Source organism: Symphalangus syndactylus, chromosome 19 (assembly GCF_028878055.3).
Source record: "Symphalangus syndactylus isolate Jambi chromosome 19, NHGRI_mSymSyn1-v2.1_pri, whole genome shotgun sequence".
Classification (NCBI taxonomy): Eukaryota; Metazoa; Chordata; class Mammalia; order Primates; family Hylobatidae; genus Symphalangus; species Symphalangus syndactylus.
Genome location: NC_072434.2, coordinates 16,493,954 through 16,515,673, shown reverse-complemented (window position 1 = coordinate 16,515,673; position 21,720 = coordinate 16,493,954). Strand labels below are relative to the sequence as shown.

At 49.5% G+C, this 21,720-nt stretch overlaps 1 protein-coding gene across 7 annotated transcripts in view; it reads left to right on the top strand.

Annotated features, from left to right (window-relative positions):
* RASSF5 (Ras association domain family member 5) overlaps nt 1-21,720 on the top strand; it is a 95,165-nt gene that overhangs the window by 40,968 nt on the left and 32,477 nt on the right. The window contains exon 1 of one of the 7 annotated variants that reach the window (XM_055233644.2): nt 8,111-9,091. The exons of the other annotated variants lie outside the window; for them this stretch is intronic. Coding sequence (XP_055089619.1) covers nt 8,972-9,091 — 120 coding nt within the window. The 5' untranslated portion in view covers nt 8,111-8,971. Of the gene's footprint in view, nt 1-8,110; nt 9,092-21,720 lie in introns of those variants that run through there. 7 annotated transcript variants of the gene reach the window in all.

Below are 21,720 nucleotides of genomic sequence, written 5' to 3'. Positions count from 1 at the left end.
TGAGCAATTGATTACAATGTGCCTTTTGTACTTGTCTCTATGTTTCTTGTACTGGGTGTTCATTGAGTTTGTTGGATCTGTGGATTTATAGTTTTCATGAAAATTGGAAAAATTGGGGGCATTATTTCTTCAAATATTTTTACACCCCCCTACTCTGAGGATACCACTTACATGTATATTAGACTGCTTGAATTTGTTCCACAGCTTACTTCTCTGTTCATTTAAAAAATTCTCTTTTCTTTCTGTGGTTCATTTTGTTTTGTTTTGTTTTGTTTTGTTTTGAGACAGAGTCTCGCTCTGTTGCCCAGGCTGGAGTGCAATGGCGCGTTCTCGGCTCACTGCAACCTCTGTCTCCTGGGTCCAAGCGATTCTCCTGCCTTGGCCTCCCAAGTAGCTGGGATTACAGGTGCCTGCCAACACTCCCAGCTAATTTTTGTATTTTTAGTAGAGACGGGGTTTCACCATGTTGGCCAGGCTGGTCTCGAACTCCTGACCTCAGGTGATCCACCCACCTCGGCCTCTCAAAGTGCTGGGATTACAGATGTGAGCCACCGTGCCTGGCCTGTGCTTTATTTTGAATCATTGCTATTGCTGTGTCTTCAAGTTTGCTAATCTTTTCTTCTGCAAAGTCTAATCTGCCATTAATTCCCATCTAGTATATTTCCCATCAAAGGCATTGTAAATTTCAACTCTAGTAGTTTGATGTGGATTTTTTTTATATTTTCCATTTCTCCTACTTAACTTTTTGAATAAATAGCATATACTTATTCAGACATTTCTCTGGGCTCCTCACAGCCTATCCCCTTCTACCCTAGAAGCAATGGGCTGCCTGAGACACCAGAATTAGTGTCTTTGAACAACGCTAATATCTGTGTCAGTCGTGGTTAGTAGTCGAGACAGTCTCACTAAGTTGCCCAGGCTGGTCTCGAACTCCTGGCCTCAAGTGATCCTCCCACCTTAGGCTCCCAAAGTCCTGAGATTACAAGCATTAGCCACTGCACCCAGCCCTGTGGAAATATTCCTGAGTTTTGTTCTAGGACCCAGTTAAATTACTTAGAAGCGGTTCGATCCTTTTTAAGATTTTAAGATCCTCTTTAAGATTCGTCAGGATTGGAACAGTCCTCAGTCTAGGGCTAATTATTTCCCACCGCTAAGGTAAGACTCTCTGCGTACTCTACCCAGTGCCTAATAAATCATGAGGTTTTCTGGTATGGCTTGTAGGAACAGGCACTATTCCTGCCCTGTATGAGGGCAGACACTGTTACCTGTACTCCTTTTGGGTGGTTCTTTCTCTAGCCTTGGGTCATTTCTTCCCATGCACACACTGATCAGTAAGCACGCAGGTGAATACTATAGGGGCCTTTCTGCAGTTCTCTCTCTGTGCAGCTGTCTCCATTCAGTTACTCTGTCCTGTGAGTTTGAGCTGCCTTTGTCCCCCTAGACTCTGAGCAGCATCTCCTCAGCTTCAGGGGATTTTCCAGGCTCCACCTTAGTACCTGCTCTGCACCACATCTGGGAGTAAACTGGGAGTAAATCTAGGGATCAACTCATTTGTTTCCTGTGTCTCAGGGATTGCTATTCCTCGTTACCTTATAGCCAGTATTTTAAAAACCACTGTTTCATTAGTTGTATCAATTTTTTTGGTTGTTTTAATCAGGAGGATATATCTGAATCCTATTCTCTCATCTTTGCCAGAAGCAGAACGCCCCCAGGCACTGTTCTAATCCTAATTTGTATTAGTTCATTTAATACCCAGCCTTACGCATTGGGTAAATGCCTTGAGGGCGGGGATCCTATCTTTTGCCATTTAGTCTTCCTCATAATGCACTGGGCCTTGCACATAGTAGGTGCTCAAGAAGTCCTTCATTTTATTAGATTTTGAACTTGGATTCGTGGAGGTTTTTTGCATTCAGAATGCTGGTTCTCCCACTTACTGTGACACTAGGAAAGTACATAACCTCTCTTAGCCATTACATGGGGACACCAGTGTGGTTGTTGTGGCAACGGTATAAAAGCACTTGTAAACTCCATGGAGCATGAACCTTGTTTGTTTACCAGTGTGTTCCCAGCACCTACCACAAGGAATATATATAATAGGACTGGCAAATAACATAGTTCCCCTTGCCCCCATGGTGTTTGAGAGCCTTCAGCCCAGCAGGCTGCCTGCCCTCTGTAGACACATTATCCTCAAGATAGCTATGGGTGTGAACAATGCTGCTCTCATCATCTTAAAATATGGTAACGCTCCAAAATGGGAATTTTATGTTGTGCCCTGAGCACAGTCACAAATCTATGTGCCCGCCCTGGTACCCAGTCCTAAGGCTGCCGACAGCCCCTTTCTGCCATCTTGGAGCAAGTTTAGCGCTCCCAGCTCTAAAATCTGGCTTTCTATAGCTTAATAACTTTATGATCTCGCAATCAATTGATATTGACAGCGTCTTTTGTTATTCCGTGGCCACCAGAAATGAGAGGAGACTCACCACCTTTAGTTGACATGGCAGGAATGTCAGAAAAGTCAGAAACTAGGGTCCCACATCTAATCTTTCCTGGTAGATGTGAGGGTGCAGAGCAGAATACATTAGACCCCACCTAGTCCCTCAATCAGTATTTCCTTAGCTTCCAAACCCCAAATTTGGCACTGATTTCTTCTATTCTGACTCCTTCCCTTGATAAGAAACTAATGGCTGCTCCCAGGGGATTCTAGAGGTGCCAGATGCACACCAGCCCACCTATATCTGCCAAGAGAAGGAGCCAGTCCCCCGCTCCCTCCACGTTACCCTGAGCAGGACATCCTTCATCCTTACCCTGACTAGGTCATCCCATCTGGGACAGCCTTCTCCATGACTCCTGCCACACTTTAGAAGCCAGAAGTGCTGGCCAAAGCTGTCAGTGATTCATCTGCACTGGACAGCCGCCCTCACGGGAGCCTCTCCAAGGCCTATCTGACCAGCCCCAGATGGGCCAGCCCACGCCGATGTATTTCTGATTAGGCAGAATGGAAATGCTTTCCAAAAAGGAGGCACCTGAAGTCCTGGCCATGAGGAGGGACACAGCTCTGGTGCATATTTCTCTAGAAATCCTTAAACCCTGGAGATATTTCTCTGGGCTCCTCACAGCCTATCCCCTTTTACCCTAGAAGCAGTGGGCTTCCTGAGATGACCCCCAGCTGGGCTAGGCTAGCCCTGAGGCGAGAGGCAGCAAGACCCTCCTTGCTAGATGTAGCAGTGCAATAGTTGTTCACATCTCACCCTGGTGACCATGCTGCCCGTGATGTTGGAGGACTGGCCCTGCCCAGAGAGGGGCACATCAGGGAGACAGCTGTTGATCAGAAACATCTTTTGTCACTCTCTATTCTCACTAGGGAGGAAAATTAGAAGACAGAGCCCCTGGGCCTGACTCAGACCCTGACATGAGTTCTTGAGGGTGTGGACAACTGGGGTAACTCAGCTATCTTCAGTAGGTTCAGTGTCAAGGCCTATCGAAGCTGTTAGCCTGGCAGCCAATCGGAAGTGTGGTGTGAGTTAGCACTGCTGAGAAAGTGACTGTAGGGTGAGTCTAACCTAAATGGTGTGCCGCCACTCACCTCTTACAACAGGAAGTCATCTGGTGAGACACCGAGCTGTCTGCTGTACACAGCCATTGAACGCTGAAAATTGCTACCCTAGGGATGGCTGGCAGCATCTTAAGATTCAACCCAGATAGGACATCTGGTTAAGGATGCTTCTCAGAGTCAGATGGAAGGTGTGGGAGGTATGGATGATATTGGGGAATATGTGTCAGGAAGTGGGGAGGACACAGGAGGAGGATTTTGACATCAGAGGAGAGAATAGCAAGAGCTAAGCCACAAAAGGGAAGGGTGGCTTCTGGGAATGTGAATCGAATTTTGTGCAGCTGTAACGAGGGTTGCTTGATTGCACCTGGAGATGGGTGTGAACTGTTGGCCGGGCGTGCACCGTGAAGGGTCTTGAAGGACCTGCTCAAGAGTTTGGAATAGGCGGCGGGAGTCGGTGGAGAAAGGACAATTGTAATGGAAAGTTACAGGGGCTCTGGGTTTGAATCTGATTCTACCATTTACTTGCTTGGGCAAGTTTACTCTGAACCTCAGTTCATTCATCTGCAAAATACCTTCTTGCAGGGTTCTGAGGATTAAGTGAGATAATGAAATGTGTAACTTTCATTCAGTAACTTTAGTAGACCGTTTTATTCAATGTTATTCTCACTAGACTGTATATTATTAGAAGGTAAGGACTATGTCTTATTCATGCCCGAACTCAAACACCCAGTCTAGTGATTGCCTGAAGAAAGTGCTCAGTAAGGCCAGGCACAGTGGCTCAAGCCTGTAATCCCAGCACTTTGGGAGGCCGAGGCCGGCATATCACAAAGTCAGGAGATCGAGACCATCCTGGATAACACGGTGAAACCCCATCTCTACTAAAATACAAAAAATTAGCCAGGCATGGTGGCGGGCGCCTGTAGTCCCAGCTACTCAGGAGGCAGAGGCAGGAGAATGGCGTGAACCCGGGAGGCGGAGCTTGCAGTGAGGCGAGATCACGCCACTGCACTCCAGCCTGGGTGACAGAGCGAGACACTGTCAAAAAACAAAAAAAAAGGGCTCAGTAAATATTTGCTAAATGAATGAAAGAATAAGTAGAACCTGATACATAGTAATTATTCAATAATTTTTTGTTGAAATCTGAATGGAAGTTGTTATGGTACCACGATCAGATTTTCATCTCAGAAGGGTAACTGTGGCAATAAAAAGGTAGGGGGTTTGGAGGAGGCAGAGATAGGAACACAGGGAACTCTTGGAAGGCTTTGCACTAATCTCTGTTAATGGCACTCATCGAGATAGGAACTACTAAGGGAGGAAAAGAAGGAGCAGGTGGTGGACAAGGCAGGGAATAACAAACTCAATCTTGACTCCGTTGAGAGTGAAACTCCAGTAGGAAGGGCTGGGTACTCAGCCCACCTGGAGATACCTGGGAGAGAAAGAATTATGAGACCTTAGTCTGTTAGGTGTGGTTGATACCACTGGCATAGGTGAGATTTAACCCCCAAGGAGAGCAGGGGTACATAAAGGGAGAAGAGAAGACCCCAGGAAGCTGAAAGGAAGACGGGGGCATAGGCAGATGGAGAAAGTGGTTCCTAACTTGTTTGTAATGGACTATAATTTCAGGCATGTGGTTATTATGAGAGTAATCACAGAGGTAAACCATGAGGCCGCAGAGTATAGAGTTCAAGGACTTGGGTTCTAAAGTCAGACTCAGCGGGATTGATATTTGGCTCGTTAACTAGCAGTGTGGATATGTGCAAGTTACTTAACTTGCCTTAACCTCCTTTTGCTTTCTGTAAAATATAGATAACAACTGTAGCTTCCTCATAGGTTTGTTGTAGGGCTTAAATGAAATTATGAACAAATTATTAGTACAATGCCTGCACATACTAGCTAACGGTGATTTCAAAATATGTCTCAGGGGTGGGGTGGCACCTTGCCCTGATTTTCAGCCTCTCTATATGCCACTATATCTGAGCATAAGGTCATAAGGCCCTAAATCTGATCTCCACCGCTGCTACCCTTCAGTTGGATAGTTGAGGAAACCTGATGTCCATGGTTGCTCGAGATACCACATCAAGCTGGTGTTGGAGCTGGGACTAGAATACAAGCTCCTGACTTCCAGGCCTGTATCACAGCTTTTCTGGTACATGCAGAACTACAGGGTGGATCTTACAGGAGGATCTGGCCACATGACAGTATTGCATTTGAGAAAGGAGAAAAAGCTTAAAATAATGTCTTTCATCATCTGACGCTTTGAGTTAGGAAAGTGGCCCATTCATCATTTCAATGGGGCTTTCTGAACCCCAGCACGGTGCCATGGATTTAGGGCTCTGGCTGCTACAGCTTTAGATCCAGCCTCCTCTTCCTAAGTCCAGGGACAAGAACAGCCAGTTCCCATCCTTTGTACGATTGCATCTCAGAGCCTTAAAGGCTCTTGCTCAGACTCTTCCATGCCCCCTCCCTGTTACCCTGGCCAAGCTATCACTATTATTGATTATTCACAGGGAAGAGGTTCAGAGGTTCAGACAGGGCCATTAGATGCTGCAGGGAGTCCTGTCTTCCTTCCTTTGAGACCCTGGGGCTTCAGTCTGGATTTTTCCTCCTGGAAGCTGGCCAACTTTGGTATATTATATATGATCTTTGTATATTTCTTCTAGTCCTAAAGTCCCTGCCAGCACAGTCTGTTTTGCTGACTTCTTACACATGGCTTTCTTCCAAACCTAGATTCACTGACAGCTGGGACAGAGTAGGGAAAGAGACATTAACTAGAAGTCAAGAGGCTTTGAAAGTAATGAGCTGTGATGGAACAAGTTACTTCCCTCAGTTTCTTTATCTATAAAATGGGCATAGTACCTGCTCTTAGGATAAAAGAGTAGCCTGGGTGAAATAATGGATGTTAAAAGGGTTTGAAAGGCCCTATTCAGATGTCAGATTTTCATAATGTTTGGAATGGCAGGGAGCAGTACCCTAAAAGAACACAGTGTCCCTGAGAACTTTCCTAACCAGGTCTGGCATCTGGTGTGTTGCTTCTAAGGAGAGATTCATGCTGACTCCTGGGGTACCTTGGCTTGGTGTTTGAATAGGTTGTTATTAGCTGTATGTGAAGGTTGCACATTTTGAACATGCAGCATTGCTGTTGCATTGCAGAGCTTCTCCGCGTGAATCCAAGGACACAGTGTGGCTACAGAGAATCTGGGGCCTGTTTTTTTTTTCTTAAGTATTAGATTCACACTGGGCAAGGAGGTTATTTTTATGAAGAAAAGCATGTTTCTTAGCTGGGTGGACAAAGCAGGTGAGCTGTTATTGATGGCCCAAGGATCACAGGAAACCACCTCTCTGGGGAAAACCCCCCAAACAGCCTCTAAAATACCCATTTGAAAAAAGATTGCTCCAGACAAAGCCAGAACCTACTTTCACCCCCATTAATGTGAGATCTTCCCCTGCAAACACCCAGTAGCTCACCCCAGCCCCTGGTGCTGACCGTCTCCCTCCTCTTATCTGCCTGCCAGAGAAGACAGCTACTGGTATTGACAGCTCTCCTGCACCGAGGGCATCCAGCCGGCTGGGGTGCTGACTCTCAGCTCTCTTGTGTTTGTGCCTGCCAGGCACTCACAGGCTTCTGGGAAGAAGACTGTGTGGGAGGATGAAGCCAAATTGGGCTGCAGTTTGAAACCTTCCTGAGCACTGACAGATTTGGCTTAGGTGGGAGAGGGAGAGGGTTTCTCACACAGGTAGCCAGAGCTTAAGATGGAGTTGGCAACTTGGTGTCCAGGGGGCTGAGTCTAGTCTTCCACCCAGTTTATGTTTCCCCAGGACTGGATTGTTTCAGAACTGTAGGAAAAGCTACACAGATTTGGAGAGAGACCTGATAACCCCTCTCAGACACCGTCCAGGGCGCTCCGGGGTCCATGAGCCATCAGACTCCATGAACATGGTAGCAAAGCCAGGCTTCTGAAGGCTGTTTCCCCGCCCGGACTCCAGCCCCCACTGTATTTAAAGATGGCAAAGTGCCCACCCAAATAGCCTCATCACTGCTGAGGGTCTGTACATGACAGTGACTAGGGGCGTAGGCAGCCGCACACACCAGGGCTGAGTCCCAGCACACATGTTCTACCTGTGTGACTCCGAGCCTTAGTTTTCTCATCTGTACACAGTCTCTGTCTCAAGGCTATCGGAAAGAGTCAATGATAGAGTGCATATAAATCACCTGCACAGAGAGTTGTTCGAACAATGGTAGCTAGAACTCCTATTGATCTATTGTGGGGTAATTGTCTTAACTGCTTTGAAGGATTCAGCCCTCTGTGTTCCTTTGTCCAGTCAGATGGGAAAATATAAATGAGCCCTCCTCAATGTTAGGAATGACAAGATCTGGCCAAGACCTCTCTTTCTCAGACTATCAGCAAGATACACAGATCACCTGGATGGTGTCTGCAGGCTCCTGTGTACCCTGAGGCTTCCTGAGGGCCAAGTTCTATGGGTGGGAAGGCAGCTTGCTCTCTAGGTTGCCATAACTCTGCATCTGATTTGCATGTGTTTGTGGTGACCCTGCAGTTTCTTCTGGCATTTCCAACTTAAAATATTGCTGTTTCCCCAGGCAGGGCAGGTATTGATTTTTTTCTTCTCTAACCACTCCGATTGACCCGGCTCCCCCACCCAGCGAATGGGGGAGGGAGTGGGTGGGGGTGAGGAAGTGGATGGGGGAGAAGGGAGGAGGGATGGTGTTGCCCTTATAGCTAGCACCTTCTACTCCGTGGAACCTAAGTCACCGGGGCTGGTGAGACTGGGCTCTTTCCAGAAGCAAGTGCATGATGAAGAAAGAACAGAGGGAATGTTCCCCCTCAGGTCCATCCTGGTCCCTTCCTTCCCTGCATCCCTTATATGACCTGCGGTTCCCTGAGTCCACTTGCCACCGGGGGCGGGTGGCACCCAGGCGGCAGGGAGGCGGGGGAGGGGCGCAGTGACAGCCGAGCCGGCTTTGAGGAACCTTGCAGAGGAAGTGGCTTCAGAACTGCTTTACGCGAGGGGCAGGAAAGGCGCGGGAGGCGGGGGAGGTGCGGAGATGGCGCTCTGCACAGCAGCGGAGGGAGGGCGCTGGCGCCGGGGACACGAAACCGCAGAGCCCGGACGAGTCAGGGAGTGAGGCGCGAGCCGGGCGCCCGGGGCTCTGCAGGCGCAGGCGGCGCGGGGACAGGAGCAGGTTACCCGGCCGCCCGGGCGCTCGCACTCCGCTGAAGGAAACGCAGGCGGCCCGCCGGCTCTGCCTGGCCCGCTGCCCGACTAGCTCCCGGCTTGGGGCTCAGAGCTAGGGGCTCACGCCAAGCGGAGCCCAGGGAGGGGTGCCCACCTCCCTCCGCCGCATCCCAAACCCGGCCCCCTCTGATGCGCTGGCGGCCTCGGCCGGGAACTCCGGGCTAGATGACCGTGGACAGCAGCATGAGCAGTGGGTACTGCAGCCTGGACGAGGAACTGGAAGACTGCTTCTTCACTGCTAAGACCACCTTTTTCAGAAATGCGCAGAGCAAACATCTTTCAAAGGTAAACATAATAATGGAATGCAGGAGCCTTTCGTGGGGGGAAATAACCTCTGTGGTCAATCTAGAAGGGAAACCTTGCTCCCAGCAAAGGGACAAAGCCACATGTCAGGAAAGCGGCCAGGCAGTTGTCCTGAGGGCTGAGCATCGTATCTGGAGCCCTTCAGGGACCTGCACTATTCAGTTGGTCAGCCCTCCTCACAGCGGTTCCATCCCCAGATCTCTTCAAAATGGCTCTCTAGAACGTGGGGGCTGCCCCTGGCTGGTAGATTGGCTGCAGGTTCACCTGTGCCTGAGTGCAGGGTCTCATAACCGCACCCCCTACCCAAATCCTAGCTTAGAAGTTCTAGATGGAAACTGAATGCCACCCAATCCCTCAGTAAGATAAACATTCATCAGTTGATAAACATTCATAAACACACATTCATCGGTTGAGACTTCCGTATTTGAAGTGGCCAGAAACCACCTTAAGTCGTAATCCAGCAACTTTGCAGAAGTCCAGGGTGTTTTTAGAAGCAGATGAAAACTTCTGGCCTAGGCTGCTGTCATGCTACCACTTTAACTTCCTGGGTCGGTTTGGGTAACCTGAAGGGGCTTGCGTGTGTTTCCTGATGGCATGATTTGTGTTTCCTAAAGGTGTCCGCCTCTAGACACCCCCAGCAAGCCTGGGTGCCCTGGCCAGTCTCCTAGTTGGCTGCAGGCCTCGTGTCTGTCAGTATCTTGGTGGGAGTGGAGGTAAAGCTGAGTTTGTTTGTTTGTTTTGCTACTTAGATGAGAGGGCTCCAAGCCAGGTCCTTAGAGAGGTTACCTAGAAGGGGCTGTTTATAGACAGAAGTGAGCTGTTATATTTCACAGGTGTGTGGCAGGCTCATCATTAATTCAGCAGTGCTACACCAATTCAAATTAACCAAAAACTTCCCCAGGCCTGACTCTGGGGCCTCTTTTGTTAATAATTCATCTTGCCTGTAGGCCCTGCCTTCCCTGGGCTCTGAAGTCAGGCAAATGCACTGTACCTTCCAATTGTGAGAAGAGGCCCAACAACCAAAGAAGAGATTGTGATTTTATGTTTGAAGGAGTTAACTAAAATAGGCCCCTGTAACTAGCACCTGTTTTCCAGGGCACCACTCATGAAGCTGGAGAGCAGGGGATGTTCTGGAGGGTGAGGGGCAAAGGGACAGGCGTCCCTTTCCCTGGCTGTAGGTGGGGCTCCTGCAGAACACCGTGGCTGCAGAGGGGAGGTGTCCCACCCTCCCGTGGGGTTCTTGCCGCATGGTATAAGTCCCCCCATACCCCCACAGATACTCCAGCTAGCTAGGCATTTAGACCAGTGGTTATCAATCTTAGCTACACACTGGATTCACAGGAAGCTTTAGAAAATACTGGTGATACCTGGTTCCCATGCCCAGAGCATCTGATTTAAATGGCCTGGGGTATAGTCTGGGCATCAGGATTTTGAAAAGCTCTCCAGATAATTCTGATATACAGCTGAGGTTTTGAACTATTTCTGTAGAGTGTTTTGTTGCTGCCTGGGAAGGAAATGGTTCCTGTTTTTAAACCAAAGTTTAGGTGCTGTGCCTGCCTCTCACTGCCAGCTAGGCTGCAAGCCCTCAGTTTCAAAGGGTGAGATTTTTGCATAATTAGGTGAGGAAGAGGCACTGCAAAGATGGGGTTTCTTTTACTTGGCAGTGGAAAAGATAGCCATTTCTGATATTTCTTGGGAGAAATAGAAATATCCTATAATACACTGGGATGGGGTTGGTGTGGGGGATGGCTTGCTCCATGGCCTGAACAGCCATCTCTCTCCCTTCTTCCCCCCCAGTTCTCCTTCCTTGCCTGGCTCCAGAAAATACACCTTTGGTTTGGTCCCTGCAGAAACACTTCCTGTACTTTGTGTCTTGAATCCACCTTGTATCTTGAGGCCTCTGTATATCTTCCTGTGACATTTTGCTGGAGTCTGGAAGCCCTCAGAAGACAGGAATCCCTTCTAAGAAACTCCTTTTACTGAACCCCAGAGACGGAGATCAGGGATAAATGCTTCAGGGTGGTGGGCATGGCCCCTCTTATCCTTATGGGAAGCATTTTGACTGGATATGCAGGTCAGGGACACTGTTCCTCAGCACCAGGCTGACCTTCAGCACAGAACTCTCCAGGGAGGGGCAGGGCTGGGTGAGCAGGTACAGGGGTGGACTGAGGAGGGTGAGGCAGGCTGAGCTGGGGAAGCGTCCTCCAAAGGTTTCAGTCTTTCATTCTTCTAGGTGCTTTTTTACCTTCAGTGACACTTTTCCACTCTCTTTTCTCCCTTGGATCACTTCTGGAAAGGGTTTTAAAGAGCTCTGCTCTATTCCGACCCCATTCTGACCCCTTACAGTGCTTTTATTCTTACCCAAAGAGAGATCACTTCTGAGCTCCTAAGAGAATTTCTTTCTCCTGTCTCCAAGGAAAGGAGTTGATGTGTTTCCCGGTCGTTGAGAGACTGAGGCCCTCATTTGGGAAGGGCTGAGCTTGCTTCTATAAATAGCCTCGTCAGAACAACCTGTGTGGTTGCTCAGTCTGTGCCTGGCTGGAACAGAGCTTCAGGGAAGCCTCGCTGCTGTGCGATGCCACCATCTGGGAGCTGCCACTGGTCAGTCCCAGGAGTTCCCAAGACTCCTCTCCAATGCCCTTTGGGAAGAGGTCGGAGGGGTGGGGAAGGCCTCCCCATGTCATAGGAAGGGGGTGCCTAAAGGTCAGGAGACAGCAAGGGAGATGGGGACACCAGGCCCTGGGCCCTAGCTTGGTCTCTCCTTTCAGAAAATGGCAGTTTCCTGGGCCCACGCACCTCCTTTGAGAGGGGCCGGGGACTTGGTTTTGAATCACACCACAGTTTTAGGAGGCTGAGGCAGTACTCTCCTGGTACTTTCCTACTTGGCTAGGCACAATTAGATCGTGTTTCTCTGGGTCAGGCATGTCACAAATGGGGCCTGGGGGAGAGCCAGCCTGTGGGCTCGGGCAGTGCAGACGTAGATGGTCTCAGTAAGACCATCACAGTTACCTCAATCTAAGGTGTTGCCTAGATGGGTAGGGGGACTTATCAGGTCACAGGACAAGGTTTTGATGGACCCAAGGTTAGAACTTACCTCTTTTGCCTCCCAGGCCAGAGAATTTTCTTCCTTAGTCCCACAAAAGACAGGGTTTGGTGATTTGTAGGACTGGTGACCGTGAAGCTAGGCCAGGCCCTCTGTCCATCCCTCATATTTGTTCATTTCTTTCCTATCAGGGATCTGACCCTGGAAGTGGGGCCAGCTTCCATTCTTATCAGTTTCCCAAATGCCTACAGGTGGTGGTCATTTAGGGCTTTGACATCTGAGCAGGAACACGGGCATTCTGAACTCTCTGCATGTTAAACAGGCTCTGGGACCTCAGGACTCTGGCACCGGCCCAGAGCATTGCGGTGAGTGCTCTGAGGACAATACAGCTTTCTGCTTGCAGAATGTCAGAGCACCTCGCTTTATAGATGGAGAAACTGAAGCCCAGAGAGGTGGAAGGACGTCACTAGGCCCCACATCTCTGGGTAAAGCCAGGACTAACATCCCTCCAGGACTCCTTGTCAAGTGCTCTTCTTCTTGGTCTTTTCCTACTCAGTAGATGACCCAGGATAGACTGTAGGTCTTGTCCTCTCAGAACCTTCTACAAAATGGAACACTCAACTTCAGGCTGGGTCAGGTCTTGAAAGGTCTTTCCCATCCCTCCATTCCTTAAGGCATGCTAGCTAAGGGGACATTGACCCTACACTTGATTTTAGCAGGTAGTCCCTGTAATCTTACAACTTTAGTGATTTAAAAGTTCTTGGTGTCTATCCTACAACTGAAATATGTAAATAGATAAACATCTATCTTCCCACTGGAGACTCCTCCTCATGTGTGTTTTTCTCGGTGGATATGAAGAACAGAAGGTTGACTATATCTACAGTTAAATTTTTTTTTTTTTTTTTTTTTTTTTTTTGAGATGGAGTTTTGCTCTTGTTGCCCAGGCTGGAGTACAATGACACGATCTCGGCTCACTGCAACCTCTGCCTCCCAGATTCAAGCAATTCTCCTGCCTCAGCCTCCTGAGTAGCTGAAATTACAGGTGCCCACCACCACACCCAGCTAAGTTTTGTGTTTTTTTTTTTTTTAGTAGAGACGGGGTTTCACCATGTTGGCCAGGCTGGTCTCAAACTCCTGACCTCAGGTGAACCCCTGCCTCGACCTCCCAAAGTGCTGGGATTACAGGAGTGAGCCACTGCGCCCAGCCTATAGTTAAATATTATACTTAAGTACATAGAAAACACACTCCCATGCCCCCATCTGCCTAGGCTTTCTTGGGTCTACAGTGACGCCATTGAATTCTTTTTCTTCAAGGAAGATGCAAGAGGAAGAGGGTCCTGGAGGTCAGATCCTACACTACTCCCTGTTCCCTGCCTGTAATTGTTCCATCTCCTCCTGCCTGGCCAGTCAGCTCCTCCCTGGACAGGGTCCCTGTGGTACTCTAGGGACACTAGCCAACCCCACAGCCCTGGGACAATTGGGGAGGTCCCCATCTCTCTGCTAGCAGCAGGCACACCCAGGCCTCAGGCATGGCACCTGCCCCTCACCACCTTGGCATGACAGAAAAGAAAAGAATACTAAAAATAAGTTAGCTCCAAATTTGAGCAACAAAAATAAAACAAGAATCTTTGGAACCATTGGCCCATTTGACTGTTTTTTGTGTGCTGTCTCAAAGGCTTACATGGCCCAAGACTAGTCCCAGAAGAGATTTCAGACGGCACAGCCTCCAGATAGCCTCATTTAGAGATACCGTCCGAACTGCACACTGGTGGGATTCACTGCCCGCTGCCTCCTCTGGCCCTTCCCAGTATTGTCAGCGCTATAAGATCAGAACTTGCATCTCCTTCAGGTCCAACAACACCAAATACTTGGTTACAAAAGCCAGTATTGGCCGGGCACGGTGGCTCACGCCTGTAATCCCAGCACTTTGGGAAACCGGGGTGGGCGGATCATGAGGTCAGGAGATCAAGACCATCCTGGCTAACATGGTGAAACCCCGTCTCTACTAAAAAATAGAAAAAATTAGCCAGGGGTGGTGGCAGGCGCCTGTAGTCCCAGCTACTTGGGAGGCTGAGGCAGGAGAATAGCGTGAACCCTGGAGACGGAGCTTGCAGTAAGCCGAGATCGTGCCACTGCACTCTAGCCTGGGAGACAGAGTGAGTCTCCGTCTCAAAAAAAAAAAAAAAAAAAAAGCCAGTATTGACCAAATACTGCTTGGGTTGAATTGCTGCATCTTCTCTCTTGCATCCTGTACAATCAGGATGGACTAACTTGAAACAACCCCTGCTTTTCAGTCATTGAATATAATCAGAGGTTTATTTCCCCCTTTACTTAAAGTTAGATTGACAGGTGGGGATCAGGATAACACATGGGAAGCTTGTGGGCGAGACCCGGAAATGGTGGGTGTTTCTTGCACCCACAGGCCATTGGCTGGAACTCAGTCACGTGGCCACACCTAACCACAGGGGAGGTTGGGAAGTGAAGTACAGCTGTGAGCCCTGGTAGAAAAGGAAGCAGGTTGTGGTGAGTGAGCATTTAGCTGTCTCTGCCACGCATGCCTCCTGCCACCGTTTCTGCGCCAGGCACCTGGGAAGCTGCTCATACCTGCTTGGTAAAGGACATGACCTCTGTTTCTTTGACCTTGTACCTCTCTCTCCTCTGTCACTGAGGATATTCTGTTCTTGGGATTGGGTCCTGTCTCCCCCATCTAAACTGGAAATCCGTTGAGGACGGGTGCTTTTCCTCACTCAGCAATTCTCTGGTTTCTCTGTAGCATCTGAAACCTTCAGTGTTGCGTCAAGGTGGCCTCAACCACCTGCACCAGAACTACTCTTTGAGAATGGAGTTTCAGGGGCCCTACTCCAGAGCTACTGGCTCCTGAATCTTTGGAGATGGGACCCTGGACTCTGCTTTTCTAATACTTTTCCCAGGTGATTCTCTTATATACTGCAATCTAGGAACCACCTGTTTAGGAAATATTTGGTAATTGACTGCTTACCCCAATTGGAATGCAAGAAGAGAATGTGTCACAGATTCCTAAGAGGTTCCTAGGCTGGAAACTGAAGTCTAGAGAGGGAAGAGGATTTGCACCCGGTCACACAGCTCAGTAGAGACAGCTTTGAGGAGTCAGGCCCCCTGGGTCCTGCTCAGAGCTTTCTCTGCTAGTCTCATCACAACAAGCTGAACTCTTATTTCAAGGCTGTTTGGGTGACAGCCCTTTGAGATCCTGATGGCACATGATGTAAGGGAAGACACACAGCAATAACTGTAAATGAAGTCCTCCGTTCCCATCCAGCTCAAGCCACTAAGAGGTTATGGCCAAGTCACTTCAATCATCAGACTCAGGTACTTCATCCTGTCCTCAGCAAGCACCGTTGTCATGTGAGTGTCCTTATCTTCCCTGCTGAGAGTCCCTTGCCTCTTTGCATGGGAACAGACCCTTTTTACTAGTTTCTCATGGGTCTAGTAGGGATTCTAGATATTGGCTCCCAAGTTCTCTAAACCATAAGGACTTCCCCTAGGGAGGGGTCAGAGAGACGACCTCCTCCAGGACCACCTGGAACTCACCCAAGACATCCTCATTCACATGCCGCTTAGTCCAGGCCATCCCTCACTCTCTGTTCTGGTTCCTGCTTTCCTGCCCTCCTTCTGTCTTCACAGGTTTAGACAGTTTATCCAGAATCAGCTTTTCCCTATAAAGCAATTTCAGTTAGTTTGGGACACATAATATCCACCCACCCAAGCAGTTTAGGGAGAAAAGAAGAAAGATTTTATGCCAGTATAAAACCCCGAATCCCAGGTCTTGTTGCACACTGTCAGGTCAGGCTCTGGATCCAAATCCCAGCCTAGGAGCTTGAAGGGGTCCTAGCTTGGGGACCTCGATTCTCCTCTGCTCTTAACTTGCCAGGTAACCCACACCTGTGTACCTTCTGGCTTTGGGAGCTCCCTGCGTGGGGAACCCAGACCTGTCCTGCAGGTCCTTGGTTTCTTCTTATTCATGGTTTAGTCTACCTCAAAGAGCATGGGGTGGGGATCCAGACCTAGCCTGGCATATTCTCTAAAGAGGATGAGATAACATACCATGAATCAGGAGCACTTGATTTCAGGGCCAGGAGGAAGAAAAGAGCTGCAGTGACAGACAGTTTCAGGCTTGAATCGCTGAGCCTGTGGCTTCTGTTCACAGAAGGCTTCTGTCCTGGGGGCTCATCTCCTCTCTTCTCCCATAGCATCCTAGCTCTAGCTAATCACTCTCCAGCCTACATCCCACGCCCCACCTCTCTTCCTAGCTCGAGAATGGCATTTTCTACAGCTTCCTGGAGGTCTCAGATACCTTAAATTTAGTATGTCCAGAACCAACTCATAAATCAGAGATAACTGATTTATTTCTCTGTCTCTGCCCCACCCTCCTAGTCCCCCACCTTCAATACCTCAGGGGTCTTCACCTCTTCTATTCACCCCATCTGTCCCCACAGTGCTGCAGAGGTCAGGCCTCTCCTCTCTGTCCCCGCCTCACCCTGTGTTGGCCTTCACCCTGTGCTGGCTGCTTGTAGCCTCTCACTGAGATGCTCCAGTAAGTCAGTTACCCTGCAGTTTCAATCCTGTGTTTTCCTCTCTGTGTATCCTGCCTACAACTGCCAAGGGCTTATTTTTCCCATATCCCAAAGTTTTCCCAGGTTCGCTTTCCTTCCAGAGTGAAGCCCATACTTGGTTCTCCCTCTTTGGTGCAGCATCCAAACTCTGCAGCACCTGGCCTCAGTCAGAATGTTGTGTTTTTAACTTTCCTATAGCACTGAGCACCACAGGTGGGGGACATAAAGATAAATGAGAAGGGGTCTCTGTACTTGAAGGCCTTAGGGCCCCCAGCCACATTGTGTAACAGACCCTAGCTGCTCCCCTTCCCCATCCATGAAGTGTTTGGATGGGGGCCCTTCCATATCCTAGTAGAAGATGCTCTTAGCATCTGCCTTGCAGCTGCATGGCCTTTATTATGACATGGTAGCAGCTCCTGAGACAGGGAGGATGGAGGGGCTGACTCCTAGAATCAAAGGGTTTGAACAGGAATTGCCCACGAGGGGCTGGGAACAGGCTGCCAGCAGACACAGTGACAGAGCTGCACCACCACTGAGGAGGTTGGAGGGGATTTACCTCACCTCTGAAAAGCAGAGCCTCCTGGAGCTGGAGGAGATGGTTAGGGGTTATCACAGCCATTCCTCTGTCCCCATGCAGGACTGCACATAACCCATGACAGGGAGGGGAAGGAAGGTGTGTTCATTACTACCATCCTAAGTTAGTTTACCATCCTAAGCTAAGTTAGTTTACCATCCTAAGCAAGAAAAGCGGGGAGGGAGGCAGCCGAGTGTTCGTGCCTGACAGATGTCGCTGGCAGAATTTCTGCTGCCATCAAGCCAAAAGGTTGACACATTCTATGAGGTAACATGTGAAAAGGGGTGAGCCAAGGGCAAGGTTGCCAGCCCCCACGCTTGTCCAGCTCTAAAGCACATGCTCGTCCCACCACACACACAGCTGAGGGAAGAGTCCAGCTTTGAAAGGCTCCAAATAAGCTCCAGTCACCCCTCTCAAGCTCTGATGTCCTGCCATAGGAAGCTGTTTTTCTCATTCAGTCAATTTCCTGATGCTGAAATTCAGGCCGTTTTTTCCTGTTCTAATCTTGGGAAATCTGGGTTACTGTACTTTGTTATCATGATCATCTCATCAGCCTCCAATTCATGAACCCCTCATTATCCTCATCTCCAGGCTCTCCCCCACGTGGTGAGTGGTGGTCAACTGTTTCCCCCCGCTTTGCTGTGGATGACATGCAGGAACTGGGTCTGCAGGGCCCTCGCTTTGCAGTAGGGAGCAAGAGGCAGGTCTTCTCACCCCAGAACTGAAGCTCCACCCATCCCCTCCGTTGGCTGGAGCACAGTGAAGAGGCACTTGGCACCTATAATGTCGATGCTCACAGTTGGCCGGGAAGGCGTGGGTTCAGGAGGAGAATGTGGGAGCTGGTGAATCCAGAGTGTTAGAGGACATTTCCAGTTGTAACTCAGATGCCCCCTTCTCTGTGCTCCCCAAACACCTGGCCGCTCTTTCTCTCCTATCTTTCCTTTCAATGGGCTCTAATTTTCTGGACCAGGGACCACAGCTTGTTCATCACTGTGTCCCCTGGCACGTGGTAGGTGCTTAATGTGGGTTTGACAGAGGAGGAGTGGATTTGGAGCTTCTTTCTCAGGGGACATGAGCAAATACTTTAGGGCAAGGTTTGTGAAAGTTGATCTCAGGACTATTTTAAAGGGAAGCTTGCTAAGATTCTGGATGTGGAATAAATGGATTTTTCCAGTTACCAAGAAATGAAAAATCCCACTGAGTGAGCAGAAAATGCAAGGACAACTTTTCAAACCTAGAGCAGCCCCCACCACCCCAGCTGTGATTGTTCAGCTGTTTGTGCTGGAGAAAGGGGGTAGGCAGGGCTGGGTCACTAAGCAACCAAGCCCTGGCACCTGCTGGCAGGAGAGTTGGCATGGGTCTTCCTCTAGTGGGGCCTCCGAGGGGGTTGGGCAGAGGGGCCCATGGGAGGGGGTGGGGGAGCCTGCTCTGACAGATTCCCTGTGTCTGCCTTTCAGCTTTGGGGAATGGCAGACTGGGGAGGAAGAAACCAATAAATCTTTTGTTTATTTTACTCTCCCAATTTGATATTGAGTGGGCGAAAGATCCTGGTTTGGCAGTGCCCTTGGTCTGGGCACCCACAGTCAATGGATGGAGCGGGGAGGAGCAGGCTGTGCTGAGGCCCCGTACCTCAAGAGAGCCTGTCCCTGGGCCTGGGAACCCACACCCAGCCTTCGCTCTGTGTGACCTCGGGGAACCACCACTCTAGGCCTCACTTTCTCCCTCTGTAAGACGGGAAGACTTGGCGAACTCTGGGGCTGGGGATGATAAAGGCCATTTTGAGAAACACAGTTGCCAGAGGTAGGGCTCATGACTGGGGTGTGTGGAGGTATAAGGCTGTGTTCACAGACAAGGGCAGGCACAAGGGGCTGCTGGAAAATGGCTGGAATGTGCGATAGTAATGGCTGGTGATTGGGCCTTGATATGTGTCAGGTACTATCTTAGGTGCTTTACTGGTAAACACTCAATCCTCAAAACTACTATACGAGGTAGGTACATTATTGTTGCTACTTAAGAGGAAGCTGAAGCACGGGAAGGGGTCAAATAATGTGCCCAGGGTCACATAATAGTAAGTGGCAGATTCTGAAGTTGGACCCAAGTAGTTTAATGCCAGAACTCCTAACCACTAAACTGTAGCCCTTTCCAGAATTCTCCAAGTAGTTGAAGCTCAGCAGTGAGGTCAAAGGATGCCCACAAATGCAGCCTCATGGCAGCAGTACCATCTTGGAGTCACTGAAGATAGGACCCTTTGCCAGGCCATTTAGGGGACAGAGGAGATCAAATGTCCCTGCCCCTGGGCCTTTATGGCACAGTGAGGGGATACAAGCATTAAAAGACTCAGAAGTAGTTAATAACTAAGTGGATATGTTTCAGTATCACATATTAATCCTTGAGCACCTGGGTACCAAGACTGCCAGCCCGGGGTGGGGTTAACAGGGCAGGCAGCATGTGAGGAGAGGACTCGTGTGGGCTGGTGAAGAGGCGCCCCAGCCCTCAAAGCTGCAGGCGGAGGGAAGCCAAGAGGGGCTGCACTTCCCCAATGGGCAGCGCAGGCTGATGTCCTGGCTGCTGGTGCAAGTCTCAAGCTTCCCCTCCCCTTCTAGCAAGCATGGGCAGTGTGGGTATGGGGGGGTGCTGGGTACTGACTCACCTCCGGAGACCACTCGGCTCCCACACACCACCTCTGAATGATCTGAATCATTTATGGGGCTGAATGCCCCGTCCTCCAGGGAGCTCCAGCTGGAGCTGGAGCCAGCATATGGAGGTGGAGAGAGCTCCTGCAGTCACCCGGGCCCTGTGCAGCCTGCAGGCAGAACCTATAAACTGGACTCCTAAAGCCACTCCTCTCAAGGCCTAGAGATTCTGCTGAGTTTCACTCTTGGCTCTCAGAGCATCTGGAACTCTACATAAAGCTGAGGAACCGTTTGTTTAAAGCATTCTTGTGCAGGGAAGTCCACTATGTGAGGGCAAGGATGTGATTTGGAGGTGGGGATGGATAGCTCCGACGGTGAGCCAATATGTAGCTCCTAGCTCTGGAGCACCAAGAGTGTGCTGTGACTCTATGGCCACATCCATCTCTCTAGACGCATATGAGGCTGGAAAGCCAGATGTTGACTTAACCTTGACCCTGCCATGACAGGGTAGTGGGAGAACATCTGGAGAAGGCTGGGAAGTCCCCACTACCTGAACCTCCTGTAGGGGCCAAGGCAGAGCTTCCCCTTGGCCCTCTGAAGGTTTGCTGAAAATCACTGCCATGAGGCAAATTGATGAGCAGGCAAAAAGGCACATACATTTATTTAACGTGTATTCGTGGGAGCCTTCAGAATGAAGACCCAGCCCCAGTAGGGTACAGAAGCCCATACACATCCTGAGGTTACAGAAAGACTGTGGGCTCACAGCATGGCCCCAAATAGGTTATGGTTGGTGAATCAGGTTTTAGTGGTAACACAGGTTTTGGGAGGGGAAGAAGAGGAGGCTTGGCTAGCCAAGGTGGTCTTGTTATGTAGATGAAACCTCACAGGTAGCAACCCTCAGAGAGAAGACATGGTAAATGTTTCTTTCAGATCTTTAAAGATGTCAGACTCCATTAATCTCTCCTAGATCTGGACAAGGGAAGAAGGCTTGGCTGCATTAAAGGAGATTCTCTACAGATGCAGATTTCCCCCACAAAAGACGGCTTTGCAGGGCCACCTCAGTCTGCTGGCCCTGTGACAGCCATCTCAAATTATGTCAAAGTAATATATTTTGGGGTCACATATTTTTATCTTTTTCACTCCTCATGACTCAGTTTGCTCTAGAATGTGGGTAGGTGGACCAGTTCATCTTGAGGCCCCTTCCTGATCTCTGAGCACAGGCTTCTGTGCCCCTGACCTTTCTGGGCAGTCCCCTAGGAGGTTTTTAGCAGGCATGCCCGGTATGCCTGCAACAGCTCCTTTGAGCTGGGCCAGGCTGTCCAGGTCATTTTTTGTGTTTATTTTGCACCCCAGGAAAGTGGCCTAGTCCTAGGAAAAGAGCCTGGTCTTGGAGGGCTTGGCATGATGGAGGCCCAGTTGCTTAGATGTGGGATTGACTCCTCGCTTGGAATATAGAAAGTAAGGGAAGCTCCCAACTCTATGGGAAACAGATAAAACCAGCCAGTGACATGGCCTCAAGGTGTCCCCTGCCCTTTTTATTTCTTACTGTGGTAAAATGCATTAACATAAAATTTACATTTTTTTTTTTTTTACCCCAAGACAGAGTCTCAAATCTGTCACCCAGGCTGGAGTGTAGTGGTGCGATATTGGCTCACTGTAACCTCTGCCTCCCAGGTTAAAGTGATTCTCCTGCCTCAGCCTCCCGAGTAGCTGGCACTACAGGCATGGGCCACCAGGCTCGGCTAATTTTTTTTGTATTTTTAGTAGAAATG